At 41.9% G+C, this 18,713-nt stretch overlaps 1 protein-coding gene across 1 annotated transcript in view; it reads left to right on the top strand.

Annotated features, from left to right (window-relative positions):
- Window positions 1-18,713, top strand: part of DNAJC3 (DnaJ heat shock protein family (Hsp40) member C3) — a 48,872-nt gene that overhangs the window by 26,186 nt on the left and 3,973 nt on the right. The window contains exons 5-11 of the mRNA XM_019529740.1: window positions 1,096-1,248; window positions 3,611-3,792; window positions 5,128-5,247; window positions 7,924-8,029; window positions 8,142-8,262; window positions 17,653-17,785; window positions 18,248-18,396. Coding sequence (XP_019385285.1) covers window positions 1,096-1,248; window positions 3,611-3,792; window positions 5,128-5,247; window positions 7,924-8,029; window positions 8,142-8,262; window positions 17,653-17,785; window positions 18,248-18,396 — 964 coding nt within the window. The remainder of the gene's footprint in view (window positions 1-1,095; window positions 1,249-3,610; window positions 3,793-5,127; window positions 5,248-7,923; window positions 8,030-8,141; window positions 8,263-17,652; window positions 17,786-18,247; window positions 18,397-18,713) is intronic.

Raw genomic sequence — 18,713 nt, 5'->3', positions numbered from 1 at the left:
GTCCTGTGCTTCTGACAGCACGTGCTAAACATTATTCTGGTAATACTGGAGTATTACCATCCGTTTGAATGGGGCTAGACTGCACTCCTGAATCTTGCTTTGCTGAATCTTTGGCAGGGCTTTGGATGATGCGGATACAGGGGCAAAACATTAATGGGGCCTTTTCTCCAGCCCCAAATGGAATGTGCTTAATGCTGAGGCTGGGGTCTTGTCTAGGCTGAAGCATACCGTGCTGCATGTCATGGCAAATGGGATTACATCTAGGTGGCCTTCCTGTTTAAGTCGGTTCTTTTCATCCCCCTGCTGCTCCTGTTGTTTTGAATTTAGGTCCTGCGTGCTGCGAAGCTGAAACCATTACTTTGTTCAGAATGCTTCAGCTCCACAGTGACAGCTTCCTGGGTTTTAAAAGGGGATGCTCTTAGTGATGTCTAGGAGAATCTGTACTTGGTGTCCTCTGGTGGCAGAGAGGGTATCTTTAGCACTTATGGCTGTAAGGTTTTGTCTGTAAAAGATTTATTTGAAGTTTGACTTTTCTTGACTTCTAAACTCCATGAGTTCTCAGATGATCCTGCTCCCCATCCTCCAAGTCTAAAGCATCTGTATCTAATGCCATGGCCAACCTTTCTAGGAAGATGTGTGAAAACTGCATTTCAATGAGAACAGTAGCCACAGTGCTGAACTTTGTATTAATGAATTCACACCTGATTTGCAGTGTGGCGTCTAATCAGTCAGTGGGTACATCCTCTCCTGCCCTTGAAGTATCCGTGCTTGGTAGCTGCCTAATGGGGAGAGATGGATTAACCAGGTACAATTGAAGGGGTATATTACTTCCAGGAGGGCCCAGGTTAATGGGAATGAAGTGTCAAAGTGATGAATTGTCAGCCTGGGAGAAAAAAAAACTGGAGTTCTTTGGGTTACAGCAGCAGCAAAGAACTTTCTACTTTCATCCAATTAGAAGAATTTCCAAGGGAATTTTTAAGACTCGTTCCACTTCGGCAGCATCTGTAGTTTGTCCTCCATGGTATAGGAGGGTTAATGGAACAAAGAAAGAGCCTCAGACCCCATGATTCACTCTCTACTCATTAATACTTGCAGCTCAAATCTAATCCCAGTGATAATGAGGAACAGGAAGCCCGGTCTCGGCTGATGAAATCCGATGAGCTGCAGCGACTGCATTCACAAGCCCTTTCTGAGTACCGCCAGGAGGATTACGCTGCTGCCATTACTCTCCTTGATGAGATTCTTGCAGTAAGTGCGACATGGAAAAATATAGCCAAAGAGCAATGAGTGTCTGTGGTTTTTATATGCATGTTCCCTTTAACAAAGAACTTCTAAGTCTCATGTTGATGTGAAAACACCAGTAGGATTGAGCAAGTGATTAACAAGTGCTCTTGACTCTCTTTGGAGTTGGTGGGAGCTGAGAGCGGTTGTTACGGTAGTATCCTTATAGGACCCTGAAATGGGAAACTGTATGATTAGGTTCACCCTCTGGTGAATGTCATTTAAATTTGAATTGCCTCTTCTATTGTTCTTGAGCTGAATGGAGTTTTAGTAAATAGTCTTCTTCAAGGGATGCCAAACTTCTAAGCTGGGAAGGACAGAAAGCTTCAACAGAGCGGGCGTGTCTGCATGTCACTGTGGCAGTATTGCTACAGGGCCATACTTTAGGACTTCCCTTTGGAAATACTAAAGAATGGCGCAGTAACCGCCTGTACTGCACGGTGAAATTTCACCACTATATCTCTATAGTGGTGTGCTAAAATTGGGGAGTGTACTGCTATGGCGACATAGCTGCCAATCACGGATAGACGCATGTGATAACTATCACTGTAGTGCGCCATGTGGTGATGTAGCACATTGCTACATCACTGTAGGGCAATGCGTAGCTGTGCCCCATAAGTGGCATTTAACTTTGCAAGTATTAGATTGCACATTTAAATATATGTGATTCAGATATACCAGCATCTTGTTTCTGTCCTTTTCTTTAAGATAACATGCAAAAACCTGTTAAAGGAAAACTTATGGCTAAGACTTTTATATGCAAAGTGAAGATGGATGTTTTGGGAATCATATACCACAGGACAGAATTATAGTTGGCTATGTTAAGACCATTGCAGCAATAAAAGCAATACATGTGACAAAGTTAATGTAGCTCTGAGATCTATAATAGTACGTGGGTCCAGAGCAGGCACCACATGGCCACCTGAGCTGGAAAGGGGAGGGGCTGAATGAGCTCACAGGCTTTATAGGGACTGCAGGTCACCCTGGGCTGGATGCCACCAAAACTGACACTTATGCTCCTCGCAGACATTACACGTAAAATATGATTAACCAGTTAATCGCATCTTAAGTAGCACCCCGGCTATGCATTAATGCATTTGATGATGTGATAATTTTGGAGCTTATTCCTTGTTTTATTATGCAAAGTATGTTTAATAACTTTGGCTGGTTCCCATTGCACCTTAAACTGCACATGTGGGCAGGCTTCAGCTGATCACAGCTCCCAGTATCAGGAGCACATTGATGCTCTCCATGTGAGAGAGGGCAGTGGGAGGGACATTTTAATAGAGTGGGAAGAGGACTCCCCTGGCTGTGAGGTAGGATAGTGCTTTGGGTTTTTCCCCCTTTTGGTTGGTTAGTTTTTAATATAAAACACAAACCTAACTGAGTATAAATGAATCCCCTTCAATTCCCTGTGGGGGAAAAAAACAGCTTTAAATCAGCAATTGAGCATATGCACTCATTAAAACCAGGCTGTACATAGTCTGCATGTGCTGGTTTACTTTTTTTTCATTAAATATTTAAAATAGCTGTGTCAAAGTGCATACAATGTATGTATACTTATAATGCAACTTCAAATACTGTATATTCTACCAAATCCTATTTTAGAACAATCATAGATGAACTACGTTGGTTTATCTTTTTCAGTGGAAATGTTACTGGCTTCATGCTCCCACTAAGCTCTTAATTTTGTCAGTATAACAATTAAGGCTTAAATGCTGCCTTCCCAAGTCCTCTGTTCAAATGAGAAAAAATGTGTGGTAATTTGAAGGTAGATCTATTAAGCTCAGTCATTTGATTTTTTTTAACTAGTTCTTGTAAGACAGTTTGAAGCATGGGAATCTGAAAAAAAAAGAATTATTTAGAATGAAGTCTAATCCTTTAATGTATGTAAACATGAATAGATAAATATATTTACTATAGTAGGATAACTCATTTTATAGTCTGGAAACCCATTTAAAATTGAAATATAGTTATTTGTTTTGGCTTAAATCTGCATTTTCAATAGTGTTAAGGCCTGACCTCCAATAGGTGATGTTCCTGTACAAGATCCCTTCAGGTACCTTTTTAAACAACAGAGGCCTCTGCCCTCATAATTCTTACCCTTTATAGTATTGGAAAAAAGTTATTTTTCATGGGATTCCAGTCTTCCCTCCTGAGGTTGGAGACTGACCCCCACCCCCTCCACCCACTTCTTAGGGAGGTGAATTAAAAAGAAGGCTCATCTGCTTGGTTACACATTAGATTCGTAACAGACTTGTTTTCCATTTCTCTGCTAAAAGATGTGTGTTTGTAATAAGCATCTCTGCTTTCGTTTTGGTTTCTTAAGGTCTGTCTTTGGGATGCTGAGCTGCGGGAGCTTCGAGCTGAATGCTATATGAAGGAAGGAGAACTGGGCAAAGCCATTAATGACTTAAAGGCTGCTACCAAACTGAAGAGTGACAACACTGAAGCCTTCTATAAAATCAGCACAATATACTATCATCTGGGAGACCATGAGCTGTCACTCAGGTAAGCTTTTACTGTTTGTTTTAATAGCAAAAAAACTAAAACACAAAGCACTTGGCAAACTGCGCCAGCCTCCATGCTATTGTAAAATGCAGCAGCATTAGTGGTCAATGTAGTGACTGAGCAGAAGTGCTTATTAGCTTGTATTCTTCTGTTCTTATTCTCTTATCAGTGTTTGGCACAAGGCATGGAGTCTGGGACTCAGTATAACATACACACTAATAATTAGCTTAATACAGTATGGCATTTGTTGCAGTGCTGTGGGTATAGAGTTCCAGCCTCTTAGAAAAAGTCTGTCAAATGAGCCAAAATGCACAAATATGAAATAACAAGAATGGAGGAAGAGAGTGGCCAGTTGGCCAAGAATGGACTGATCCCAGTATGGGGGAAAGGGTTCCTGCAAAAAAGCTACAAAGGACTCTCTCAGATCATAGGATTATAGGAAAATAGGGCTGGAGGGGGGACCTCAAGTGGTCATCTAGTCCAACTTTCTGCTCAAGGCAGAGCCATCCTTGACTAAATTATCTCAAAGTGTCTCTATGTAACCAGATCTTTAAAATTCCAAGGATGGAGAGTACACAGTTTTTCTAAATAGCCTCTTCCAGTACTTGTCCACCTTCATAGTCAAGAGGTTCCTCATAATTGCTAACCTAATTTTTCCTGCTGCAGATTGAGGCCATTGCTCCTAGTCCTTTCCCCTACAGCCATAGAGAAGAGCCCATCTCCATTCTCTCTCTAATTGCCTCTGAGGTATTTGAAGACTGTATTTGAAGGGAATGTTTCATGGGCAGTCTTTAGGTGAAAAACCCATGAATGTACAGAAACAGGTGGGACCTGATGATTGAGAATAAAGAAAATCCAGACAGTTTCAATTGCTTTGAAAAAAAACAGTCAACGGTATGCATCTTCCTCCAGGGGAAGAATCTTCAAACTAGCTGAAGCCCTAGTTCAGAAAGACATGATGCCTTTATATCAAGGAGCCTTGGCATAGCGTGAAAGTTAAGAACATACTAGAAAATAAGTTATTGTGGATACAGTTAGTTGTCTCAAACAGCCATCAAATGCTGGACAAAGCAGTAGTATGCACTGTAGAATAACAGATTGGTTTCATAAGTGCAACTTTACATTAAGTATAAATTTCTGGCAATGTAAAGTAATAAAAAAGCTGTGAATTCAGGAGGGTTTCCCTTTTTTACATTTCACACATGGGTAATACTGTCTTGAGTGCAGGAGAGAGAATGCAATGCAGCAAATCTATTGTTATTTAAATTGCTGTTAAAATTTGTGTTCTGTTTCCCATATGAAATCTTATACTGTTTCTTTTTCCTATGTGAAAAGTGAAGTCCGAGAGTGCCTGAAACTTGACCAAGACCATAAACCATGTTTTTCTCACTATAAACAAGTCAAAAAACTTAATAAGCAGATCATATCAGCTGAAGAACTTATAAAAGAGGGCAGGTAAGTGCTAGTCTAATACTGCTGTGTTATGACTCATTCTAAACAAATTAAAATCACAAGTTTGGAGGCTGCCTTTTTGTATCTATTTTGCATTATTTGGGTTAGAATACTGAGCCTGGCCACCAGATTTCATATAAATAACTGCTAAATTGTGTACCCTCAGCAGCAGTCAGGCCTTCCTGGTTGTTCCATCTCACCCATATGCCTCCCTAGTCACTATGGTCTTACTGACTTTTTGTTTTGCTCCCATCATAAAACAGATAAGGTGAGGTCAGTGGTCTTTATGGTATCTTATCTTTTGATTTAATAAAAATCAGTTCTGCAAATTTTGTATAGGCTTGTATAGGCTGATCTATTTGGAGTTTCTGCCACCCATCCCAACTCTTGAGGTGATGATTTTTATTCTCTAAATTCTTCCTGCTTGCCTCATTTCAGTTTGGTATGTTTATTGGCAAGTACATAGCCACAGCTTTGCTAGAGGCTATGTAAAATGATGAATGAAAAGCCACCTTTGTTTTAACTAGATTTAAAATGAATTGTTATAAGATTTTTTTTGAGTGTAAATCTAGATTACTCCTCAAGTGTGTGTTTCCTATTATTGGTGGGGATGCATGTTTAAGAACACCATTTTAGTTTGCAGTACTGCAAAAATGACAAAGGAAATAAAGTTTCATTATCAGTAAAGTCGCTGATAAATAAAAAAGGAAATCAATAAGCTTTTTGAGTAATTATCTGCTTATGGCATGTTCTCTATGGAAAGCTTGATGTGGTTATTCATCTCACTAGTAAATTGGAGTGTCAGTGATGTTAGTTTTAGTGTTTATCTCTTGTATAACACATTTTAATGTATCAGTATCTAAATGTGGAGATCACAGCATATTTGCAAATAAAAATTCTGCTGCCTATGAATGTTATTATGGTTTATCATTACTCTTGAAGAAAGACTAAGTATTTGAGCTTTGTAAACTGTTATACGTCTACTTTTAGAATTGTCCTTCATCATGTTGCTGTCTTGCATATATATTTATATACATAATACTATATATAGTAACTTCTTCCTATGGGACAGAGGAGTGGGATTGTTATCCTTAATCCATCTCTACTGTGCTTAAGTACTGAAGGAGCTGATGATCAAGTTGTGGCCAACCTTTTTTGGCAGGTGTGCCATAACTCATGCTCAATCCACTCCTTGAGTGCTGCTCTAATCCCTGCTGCCCAGAGGCGTACCTGATAGTTGGACCTTGGTGCCAGAATGGAGGTGGGGATCTTGAGCCTCTGGCCAGGTAGATTGCAGGGTCAGGATGATGCCGGAGCAGCAGGTTTCACTGCTGAGAGCTGGTTTAACCCTTCCCTAGCACCAAAACAGTCTCAGTTGTATATGGTGAGTAAGAATCCAAAGCTCTGAATTTGTGGGTTTAGCTTGGCTCTTGGCTGTGACACCTGACACCTCTCCAGTGTCCTGCCCTTGTTTTGCTCTGTGGAGTGTTCTCCTCCCCATCTCCATCCTAGTGCCTGTTTATGGAGTGCCCAGTGCTTATGCATCTCGCACAGCAGCTGCCTGTGTCACTTGCAACATGCATTTTGCAGATTGGCCACCACTCCTGGTATAGATGATTTAGTGTTTGTGCTGCAAAATGTAGGCAACTGCTCACCGGTTTAGGGATGAATGTTTTTATTTATCTAAGATTAATTTTAAATTTGTTTCACTGGAATTATCTGTGCCATGCTCCTTGTTCTGGAGTCTCTTCAGGCACAACAACATCCAAAGGAGTATTTTCCTGACACTATGGGAAGAGAGATACTAGGAACATAGTTTAGCTAGAGCCCACTTGCTTAAAGTTGTAATTTGATGTATCCGATGGAGGTTTGCCATCAGACGCTCTCTATTCCCTGACTGCAGCCTTGTTCCTGGGACCTGCTTTCCACTTGTAGCAGGGCAGGGAAAGGGGTGGGTTGTCTCCCTGTTCTACCAGACATAAGGAGCTCCAGGCCCAATACCCATTTTCCTTAAAACCGTAGAAGAATAGGGCTAGAACAGACTTCAGAAGGTTTAGTCCAACCTCCTGCTTAAAGCAACTGTTCCAGCCAGGTGTCAGTCAAATCTGCACTTATGTCCGGTAATAATGATTTCACTACCTCTCTATCTGTTCCAGGTTAGGAATAGATGTTTCTCCTAACCTAGGAATACATTATCCTAACGTGTTCCAGTTCTAGTGTGTTGAAAAGCTGGACTATATAAGGCACACCAGCCCAAAATTGCCCCAAACCTGGACCTACTTGAAGTCTGAGAAAGTAGGGAGACTCTTCCCTGTGCTGAGTAGTGCCTTTGGTCAGGGGAAGGGCTTATAACAACAAATTGGTTGTACAGAAGTGGGCAGAACAAGTCGGCCAGACAAGTGTCTCTTTCAGGCTTGAGCCCACATAGAGGTGGTAGGGAATATAACTCTTAATTTCTCAAGAATTTTCTGTCTCTCTTCAGCTTAGACAAAGTCCCTGAGGCTACTTGGTGGGGGATGCATTTTGAGAGAGACTCGTAATTCTGTGAACAAGATCCCTGACGACATTTCTTCAGCATAGCAAATCTGTATCAGTACATACATTTCATGGCTGGGGAAAAACTGATACAAATCTGATAATACTGCTTTAGAATGTTTTGGGTTTTTCCTATTAAAACAGGTACACAGATGCCATCAGTAAATATGAATCTGTAATGAAAACTGAGCCAGATGTCCCAGTTTATGCTACTGAAGCCAAAAAAAGAATCTGCCACTGTTTCTCTAAGGTAATATATATTTCTCTCTCTCTCTCTCACACACACTCTCTCTCTTTTTCCTCTCATCTAAGAAAATAGTTAAATACAACATGCATCAACCTTTTTTTCTTTCCCTCTTCAGAATCAGCAGTCTGCTGAAGCCATAAAAGCTTGCACAGAAATTCTGCAGCTGGAACCATCAAACGTGAATGCCCTAAAAGACAGAGCAGAAGCCTATTTATTAGAAGAAATGTATGAGGAAGGTAAAATTGGCATGAAAGTGTGTGGGTTAAAGTGTGGGTTAAAGTGCTCTAAGCCCACCGGATACGTACGGGACTTGTGCATCAAGGTTATTTGAAACAGCATTGCTACATCTCCTGACAATCTTGACAAGTGTTTTGACGTTAGGGTTTTGTGGCATCCAATCAGTGCTGACATATCTGTTTGGAGATGAATCTTTCTTGATTAGCACAGGCAGCTCACACCTGCTTTTTATCTGCAGCTAAATTGTCTTAAACTTGAGCTAAATTCAGTGTTGGATTAAGAAGATGGTGTCATTGGGTTGTAAAGATGGCGTTCTTTTCTGTGCTGGGATGAACATTGTCACACCTTCTGTATCGCATTCTCTCTCTCAGCCACACACCCACTCACAGATAACAGATCAGTGTAACACTAATTTTGAAAGTGTTGTGTGGATGCACAGCAGAATGCAGATGTGTGGGATAAACCATGTCTTTAGCCTGTTTTCTCTGCATGCATTTGGTTGGTAGGTCTAATATGGAACTGCTCTGGGTCTCCTGGATCAGGCAGCCCCAGACTACAGTATGCATATGTTTTGCTACATGTAGAGTTCTGGGGAATGGTGATATCAATAAGTTGTCATCTGTGTGAAAGTTCAGCTCCTAAGTGTAAAAATTGGAGGAAGAGAAGAATGCAAACAATAATATGAATGCCAGGCTAAATCTTAGTCTTGTAGTCTGAAACAGTAAATGTTGGATGATGACTGTATTTGGGGAAGAATCTCTTCCTCACCGCCCCCCCCCCACCACCACACACATGCATTCAGCTGGCAATGTGCAGGAGGAGGAGAGGGAATTAATCGACAAGGTGTATGCAGGGTTTTTTTCTTTTGTTTTTTTTAATTATTTAAAAATATGAGTATATTTAAACTGAAAGAAAGTTAAAGTTGGTTGTTGAAGAGAATACTTGGGGTGAAAGCTTGTAGACCTGCTAATAAAACAAGTTAAAAAACCCATCAGTCTGCTGGGACTGTAGAACTGAGCTAACAAGACCTTAATTATATGTACCATAGGGCCTGGAATCATAAAAGCATGAATACTGTATGATTGGGGTGAGTAGTAGAGGTTATTAGAGGAGATTTGGCTTGCAAATTCTAGCCACAGAAGAAAGTCAGCAGCAAAGAGTATTTGTAGTTGTATTGGCACTTCCTGGTGAGAGTAGTGAGAGTAATGGGCAGTGGTTGACACTTTTTAGAAGAAGCACATTTCTGGAGCATTCCTCACAAGATACCATGCGCACACAGGGTTGTGCAGGGCCCAGAACCAAGTAGAACAGGATTTCCACCTCTTCCGAACTCCAGCTGGTTAGTTTGAGATGATGCGGAAGCCAAGCAGGTTCATGAACTTCCCTTTTGAAGTAATCATGGGTTGGCAAGAATTATTCTTTCTACTTATGGTTGTCCTGCATGCCGTGGCCTTGCAGATGGGCAGACATACCTGGCTTTTTAAGTTTGCTCTGGGTTTATCCAAATCCTAATACCTAATACTACCGCTGCCCAGTAGTCTTCAGGGGCCATAATGACCCCAGCTGCCCTTTGGAGGTGCAGAAAAAGGGATCTTTCTATCCTCTTTTTAATAGCGCCTAAAGATAGAGATGTCCTAGTTCCCCTCCTCAGAGGGGTGATGTTGTCAGCCACATTTCTTGGATAGTGAGATGCTTAACAACTTGAGGTGGAAAACTATTTTTTTATTGACGTGTGCGACCTGGAAGTGGGAGGCTGGTATTGAGTGAACAAAAAAAAGGCAAAAAGGGATTCCTCTGAATTATGTTTTTCACAAACATAATCTTAAATACTAGCTCTTTGTATTATTGTGGTATTTAGTGCAGAATTACTGCCATTCAGTTTCAGTAGTAGAGGAGTTATAAGCAGACAAGGCATGTAAGCCTATCCAGATCTCAAGAGTCTGATTCAAGGGAGCACTTTTTTAAGGTGGTGATAGACAGCGTACATACTTCATGTACTTCTGCTCTTTCATTATATTGAGGTTGATAATTGGCAAGAACAAATGCAAAGAAAAAACAGACCCCAAAACATGAAGCTTAAGAATCCCTTTATAAATTCTGTCGGCAAGGACATGGCTATCCTAAAATAGATCCAGCACCATGCTGTTGCTTAAAAATTGATTACAGGTGAACCCTCAGATCATGCTGAAGATTTACCGAAGGTTGTAGGGTCATGTGGCATTGTGCCCGTTTGTTCACCTCGCGTGCTTTTCTGAGCAGTACTCTTACCACCAACACTAGACCTGGTGGTTCAAATTCCACAAATCATACAATCTTTAAATTTAGTAGAAGAATCCAGGTGAGGTTTACAGGCAAGTTCCCTTTTCTCCTTTCTACAAAGCCTCAAGAAATGGATGCTTTTACTTTACAAGTTCCTCCTTACATTTTTGTTACTTGCTGTTAAGGCCAAGGTGAAGTTGCATTACAACATTAATCTTTTGCATTACAACTTTAGTTTTTTTCAGGGGCTCAGAGTAAGTTCACACTTAAACCATGTTGGCCCAGTTCAGGCCCCTGCTCCCCCCCACCTTTGGGCAGCTAAGTCCGGGGTGGGCAAAATACAGCCTGTGAGCTGGATCCAGCCCACCAAGGGATTTTTGTCCATCTTGCAGTGGGTCCTTTGGTCCTACTTCGCCTAGGTATGGGGGGGCAGTCCAAGCAATGGCACATGCAGCTGCCCCACTGCCACCAGGTACACAGTGGGCCAGGGGCAGCACGGCAGCTGGACTGGCTTCCCAGCAGCCCCTTTGACAGCGGCATGTTCTGGCAGCTACTGCTGCCAGACCCAGCCGTACTGCCCAGGCACCCTGGCCTGTCTGCTCTGCATCCATTGCCAGGGCTGCCCAACAGAGCAGGTGGGTGGGCAGGCAGGACATACATACTTCATTTACTTCTGAGGGGCTGCGGCCAGGCTGGGAGCGGTGTCTGGGAGTGGGATGGGTGAATGGGGCTGGGATTGCAGGATGGTGATAGCATAGGGCCAGGGCATAGGGCAGAGCTGTGATCCATTGCCTGCATGCCCCTAGGACTGGTGCTGGTCCACAAGCAGAGGTGTGCAGGGAGCAGATTGTGGCTCTGGCCCAGGCCCCGGCACTGCTGTCACAGCCCCAAGATCCAGGACCCAGCTTTGTCTGCTTTTCCTGTGCCTGGACACTGCTCCTTATTAGCCTGTGGTCTCATCCTGCCTGCCTGCGACTTACTCTACCTGCCTGGCCATGCACCCTGTCTGTGGGTCCTGGCTGGTCCATGGAGACCCTAGGATTGTTGGGTGGTGACAGCACGAGGCCAGGGTCCAGGGCAGAGCCAGAATCCACTCCCTACTGCCTGCTCATGGAACTGGCACCCATCACAGGGGCTTGCAGGCAGTGGATTGCGGCTGTGCCCTGGCCCCAGCCCTGTGCTGTCACTGCCCCATGATCCTGATCCTAGTCCTGGCCCTGCCCACCCGTCCTGCTCCTACCTGTCAACCTGTGGCCTCATCCCAGCTGCCTGGGTGAACGCAGAGCAGAGCCCCTTGGGGAGTTTTGGTGAGCTGACCGGCCTGTGGTAGTTCACCAGAACTCCCTAAGTGGCCCTTGGGCCCAAATAATTGTCCACCCTTAATCTAAGTGCTGTTTGCATGTCCAAACAAACACATAAGTGACTCTAAATGCTAATTAGGCATTTAGATTCTCTGTGGCCCCAGCTGCCCCACTCTGGCTACACTTCGGCTCGCCCTGAGGCTCAGAAGGGGTTGGTTCCCTGTGGACGCTTACACCCTGGTTCTGCTCTGCCTGGAGAGGAGCATAGCTGCATGCATCTCACTGGAAGTTTGGTCCTAGTGTCTTGTCAGCTAAGCTGGTGGTAAGGGCACTTGCTCACAGAAAGGAAGATGGTAGTTCTGCCCCCCACCACTTCAGGGGGATGGTTGAACTCGCATCTCTTCGTCTGAGCAAACTGCTGTAACCACCGCCAGGTTCTCTTTACTGCCTCCTGTTGAAGTTGAGCGCAAAGGGAACATAATATAGAGTGGGGAGAGCTAGTCCATGGGAGCTTTGCTCTGTGACTCGGCAAGATGGGCACCACTTTGGAAGGGAGGGGCCTGTGAATTCTGGCCCCCACCCCCAACGGTGTGTCCGTGTTTTGTATTAAATTGCAGAAGTCATATAAGTTGCTGTGTATCCAATGACAAAGAGCCTGCACAAGTTTGCTTTCTGTAACTTGTTGTATTATAATTAAGGTAGGTAGTGCAACTGTAAACTGCAGCAGCAGCAATAATATTCACAGATTTATGGATCCAGTAGGGCATCTCTGAGCATTTTTATTCATTAGTATCAAAATGAATCCTGGTTTGACTGTAGGCTCTTTATACCACTGGAGAGCAGGTGGAGAAGCAATTGTTTTGTGTGATGAAGTAAGCCGTACTTTCATTGTTACAGTTTTCCTCTGAAAAGTGCCTTTTGGATCAAGAATTTCTTCACTTTTATCTATAGTAAAGACTATATAGTATTGAGAGAGCTCATGTATGAAGAAGACCAGGTGAAGTGTATAAAACCACGTAACAGTCATCCAAGGCAGGGGTCAGCAGTCTTTTAGAGTAACAGGCTGGCCACTTACAACCTGGCTTCTGCCAGCCATCATTCCTGCCATAATGCCCAAACTGCCTGCATCCCTGACTCCCAGTGGACAGGGCTGAATTCAGCGGTGATGGTAAGCAGTGTCTGCTTCAAAGGAAGACAGCAGAGAGCAGTAAGGACTGGGGGCTTAGCGGTACAGTGCAGGGCAGAGAAGAGGAATGTCAGGTCAAGCTATGCGCCACCACAGGCCAAATTTGGGCACATCACGATTGTAGGTTGCTGACCTCTGCTGTAAGGTTGAGGGGAGGGAGGGAAAGGCATAAAAAATAAAAATGCAAAATAGGGGCTATACATAAAGTGAAATGCATCCCATCTGTAAGGAGGGGCGGGGGACTTCAAACCTGCTTTTGGGTGTTGCAGTCTTTGGGTGTGGACAGAAATAACAAGGGAAGTGTTTCAGATGCCTTTGAAACATTTGAAAGGGCTGGCTGTACATGCATACAAGCCTTTGAAACATTGCAGAAGGGGTAGAGAGAGGCCTTCCAAAATAAGACTTGAGCAGGGGAGAGAGGGCTAGACACTAGCAGCCTGTGTGAATGTCCAAGCACTGGGTTCTGTTCCAGTGCCTGGGGTACTGCTGACTCTCCTCTGTAATACTAATAAGTACATACATGTGTTGTCTGATGCACATTTACCTGCATTTGCCAGTAAAACCCTGGAGTTGTCTCTGAACTGTACTTCTGGATAATGCCCAAACTTGGTTATTTCATCTTAAAGATACAGGAGAGACTAGAAGGGGCACTAAGATGGTTAAAGGTGTGGCAGGAGGTGTTTGAGAGATTGTGAAGACTTATTTAGCCAGGAAAAGAAGAGGTAAAGACTTGTGATGCTCAAAATTAATAAAGGCTCTTGGAATGGCATGTATCCCATCATACAATATGAAATAAGGGGTATTCTTGGAAATAAATACAGAACTAATAGGGTAAATTATGTATTGGCATAAAGAGTTGAATAATGTTACAACCTTCTAATAATATTTTGAGCTAGGTAAAAGAAAATTCCTTGGGCTTTTGTAAGTTAACTTTTCTGTAGTGGACTGGATGTCCCTAACCTGCTTCAAATCAAGCAGTGCACAGTGACTGTGAACACTATGAAAAAAAGGCTAACCTTTCTCTGAAGGGTTGCTTGGAGGAGGACTTTGAGTAACGAATCAATGCATAAGTAGCAGGCACTGGATTGATTATACCTGTAATAACCAAGTACAGGGAAAGAGACTAGCAGCTTCTGGAAGAGGAGGGTGTACTTGTGGCCAACATTTATTACCAGTTGAGAAAAGGGCTGTACCCTGCTGCCAGTACTTCTACCTCCGCAGCTTTTTTAGTGTGTGGCACTAATTGTTCCTTCCCCCTTGCATTCTGTCCTTTGAATCTAGCAATGAGTCACTTTTAATATTAAACATATTTAAAGAAAGACTGCTAGCGTAAATATTTTGCATTCCAACTGGCTTGAGTTGCCAACAGTGCTGTGCTGGAGCTGCATGTGGCATTTGATGAAGGTGAGCAATCTGTTACATCAAGTCCGCAATATGCATTTATTAGAAATTCATAATGGGAAATGCCCTTTTTATTATACAGAGCACTCGTGCTTAACATTTACAGGCACAGTAAAGCATTGTGATAAAGTCCCTGCATTTTCATTATCCCCATTAAATGTAGTAGTGTATATTATGGGCATGCTCTGGTATATATAGCCTGCTGTGTTTTTAAGTGACTGGACAGAATACTGCATACAAAGGCATTAGAACATAAGAATCGCTATTTACTGTGTTAGATCATAGGTCCCGCTAGCCCAGCATCCTGTATCTCACTGTGGCAGAGAGCGGATGCTGAAAGGGAGAGTGAATTAGGTATGACCCGGGTTTTTTCCACTGTTCCTTCTCACTTGCAGTCTCCAGCATTTAAGGTCTAGGAAGCTCTGATTCAGAGACTGTACCCCTAACTCCTGTGGTCCGTAGCTAGTGATGCTCCTTTTCCTCCAAGAATTTGTCCAGTCTCTTTTCAATCTAGCTAAACAGTCAGCTTCCACAATATCTGGTGGCAGTGAGTTCCACGCTAGTTGCACACTGTGTGAAAAAGAACTTCCTTGTGGTAGTTTTAAGCTTACTAGTTTCATTTTGTGACCCCTAGTTCTTGCATTGTGAAAGACTGTAAACAGTAAATCCCTATTTACTTTATCGTTGCCATTTAATATTTTTTAAACCTAAGATCTTGTCCCCACCCCCCAGCTTCTCTAATCTGCATAGGTCCAGCCTCTTTAGTTAGTCCCTCTTCATATATATGGAAGCTCCTCCATATCACTAATCCTTGTTGCCCTTCTCCATGCCTTTCCTAGTTCTTCTATATCTTTGTCAAGATGTGGGAAGCAGAACAAGGTGTGTTGCCCATTCTCTCAGTTATGCCAGATTCTTTTCTAGGTCCTCATAGTCTGCCTTGGTCACTCTTTACCACTTTGAATAATTCTGTGTTGTCTGCAAATATGACCACTTCACTACTTGCCCCCTTTTCCTGATCACTTTTGACTATGTTAAACATTACTGGTCCCTAGTAGGATCCTGCTATTTTTACTACTTTCCATCCTGTAAACTGACCATTTTTACTCGCTCTTTGTTTTCTATCTTTGGATGTTCCCTGTAATCCCATGACTACCTAATTTAGTTAAGAGTCTCTGATGGGGGACCTTGTCAAAGGCTTTTGAAAGTCCAGAAAAACTATATTGATTAGATTGCTGTATACTATATTAATTGAATTGCCATAATCCACCTGCTTCTTGACATCCGCAAAGAACACTAGGAGGCTGGTGAAACTTGATTTTCTTTTTACAAAGAGGGGTTGATTCCTTCCCAGCAAGTCACATTCATCCATGTGCTGAACAATTCTTTTTTACTATTGTTTCTACCATTTTTTGAGGAGCAGAACTTAAGATCATGGGCCTATAGTTCCCAGTGCTCCCTCTAGAGCCTTTTTAAAATATAGAAGTTGCATTTGGCAACCTTCCAGTCCTCTGGTACCAAAGCTGTTTGTATTGATAGATTGCATACTACAGTTAGAAATTAGGCAGTTTCCAGTCTCAGCTCCTTTACAACCGTAGGGTGAATGCCATCAGATTTGTTGCTGTTTAGTTTATCAACTTCTGCTATGGCCTCATCTATTGAAACCTCAGTCTGGGTCAGCTCTACTGACTTGTCCCTAGAGAGAAGTGAATCTAGTGAGGGAATCTCACATGCATCTTCCATGGTGAAGACATGCAAAGAACGTACTTAATTTCTTGGCACTTTTGTTTGAGAGAGAGTTGAATCACTGGGGCATCAAAAATATTTCTAATTTACTTCAAAACTGCTATGCTGCTCTCAAGTGCAGAAAGTTATAGAAATGGGTTAGCACCTCCTGCTGTCTTGCACAGAAGCAGCAAAAAAAATGAATTTAGCACATGCTCAGGAATAACGTGCTTAAAAATAATCTGATACAAATACTTTGTCTTCCTTCTGAAATCTTGGAGTCTTAAACCTTCAGTGAGACTTTCAGGATTATAACAGTGCAGGGATATGTGCCTGTTACATGCAGAATGTAAAGCACAAAAAATACTAGTATTAGAATCTAAGCACTTCAGTTACAGTTAAAAGACAAGTAATACCACTTCCTGCTTTAAAAAAAAAAAAAAAAGAGAGAAATTTGGCTTCCGAGATGCTTTATCCCTTTGCCAAAAGCATTACAGTACCCCCCCTTCCTCTGTTCTCTTGGACATTAAAGCAGTAATTGTATGAAGCCAAAATTTAGCATGCATTACACAATGAGATTCAAATACAATGTTTTGGGTATATATTTTTCTAACAATTTGTCTAACAGTAGTATTCTAGCAGAATAATTTCAGTTGCATAATACACTGAAATCTATAACTACTGTAATAATAAACCACAAAAAGCAGTTCATGAAAGGGTCTTTCCCATGTGATATTAGGGCACAAAGGTGAACAATTCAAAATGCAGGTCCTGTATAATGCATCCTTCCAGCTTACTTAAGACCATTTCTGATATCAGTCACTGCAGCCATCTTTGTCTGTATTATTCTCATTTATTCTATTTCTCTTTAGCTCTTGAAACATCCCAGCCCACAAAGACATTTTTTGTTCTGACCCACAGCTATGCATAACTCACTTTCTCCATCCTTTCTCCACATGAAGTGTTTGTTCCTAACTCCTTTTAGACTTAGTCAAGTTCCATTTGAGCCAATGATTGAAACAAAAAGTTGGAACCTTCCAGCCAGTCTTCTTGTAGCAAGTCTCTTTTTCCTTGACCGCAACCCAAACAAGAACTAGATTCAATCTTTCCTCCAATCTCATTAATGTTAGCCAGTTTTCAGATGTCTTCCAAGTTTTAAAGGTTAAAAAGCCCTAATTTTCTTGCTTTTATATATTAGGCTTTGTCCACCCTGCATTTACTACTGGCGCCACTGCATTAGCAGAAACGCATAGTGTAGACATAGTGTAGCCCACCTTACTCCAGGGACTTTGTAGTATTGTGAAGTACAGATGGGTAAAAAATAGATATCAGTGGGTAGGAGGCTTTTTACAAATGCCAAGAAAGCCTTTCAGATTTGTTTGCAGTTTTTTCATAAATTGTCATCAATTTTAGTGGCCAAAAGTTCCAACTTGGGGGGTGGGGGTTAATACTTTATCAAATTCATGTGATGTATATTTTTTTTAAGTGATTAAACTTCTTTAATTACTTCTTATGAACAGCTGTTAAAGATTATGAAACTGCTCAAGCCAACAGTGAAAATGATCAACAGATTCGTGAAGGTCTGGAGAGAGCCCAGAAGATGCTGAAGCAGTCTCAGAAGAGAGATTACTACAAAATTTTAGGAATAAAAAGGTAAAATGCCAATTTTCAGAATGTTTACCTATGTTGGTACAGTGAAATAAGTTTGAAATTTGCTGTTTGCATTAGTGCTTTTTTGTATGATTAAATATTTATGCTTTTTCACCACATTTTAATATTGTTTTATTGTAATTGTTTATGTTACCATGGTCTTAAGCTTTTTTAGCAGTTAAAATTGATATTAACTTAAAAATTCCCTACTTGTGAGCATTTGATCGGAAAAGCAAATTTCCAAATAGAGAAAATGGGGAATTTTATTTAAAGTAACCTATTTCGTATTGCTGCTACTAGAAGAGTCCATTATTGTCTGAAGTCAACTGCCAACAACAAAAGGTTAACTAACAAATATTCAGTTTTCCTAGTGCTCTTCAGTCTGCTTTTATACTTTTTATTTAAGATTCAATAGTGTGGCATGCAAACAGCTGGTAATCTCATCTTAATTTTTTTTCCATCCAGAAATGCTCGAAAACAAGAAATAATAAAAGCGTACAGAAAGCTAGCATCACAGTGGCACCCTGATAACTTCCAGAGTGAAGAGGAGAAGAAGCAAGCAGAAAAGAAGTTTATTGATATAGCAGCAGCTAAAGAAGTCCTTACTGACCCAGGTAGCAATTATATTAATGTGGTGGTTCTTTTCTTTTCAAAATACAGGATGTAACAGCTGACTTATTGTATTCTTGTGTTGGCCTCAAAAGCAGATAAAAGAATGAAAAACTAAGATATCCTTCTTCCTTTAATGAGTAGGGTAATCACAGGCTTTAAGCATAGCACAGTAAATATAAGAGTGAACTTTCCCCTATGTCAGGTGTTTTCAACCTTTTTTAGTAAGTGTGCAGGGGGGGACTGGCACACAGCTGGACGCGGAGGTGGGGGTGGCATGCAGCCGGACACAGAGCAGCGGCAGTGCCAAGTGGTGGGAAGC

Source organism: Crocodylus porosus, unplaced genomic scaffold (assembly GCF_001723895.1).
Source record: "Crocodylus porosus isolate Cpor-Errol unplaced genomic scaffold, CroPor_comp1, whole genome shotgun sequence".
In the NCBI taxonomy this organism is placed as follows: Eukaryota; Metazoa; Chordata; order Crocodylia; family Crocodylidae; genus Crocodylus; species Crocodylus porosus.
The sequence above is the reverse complement of the archived record's forward strand: the minus strand, read 5'-3'. Positions and strand labels throughout refer to the sequence as shown.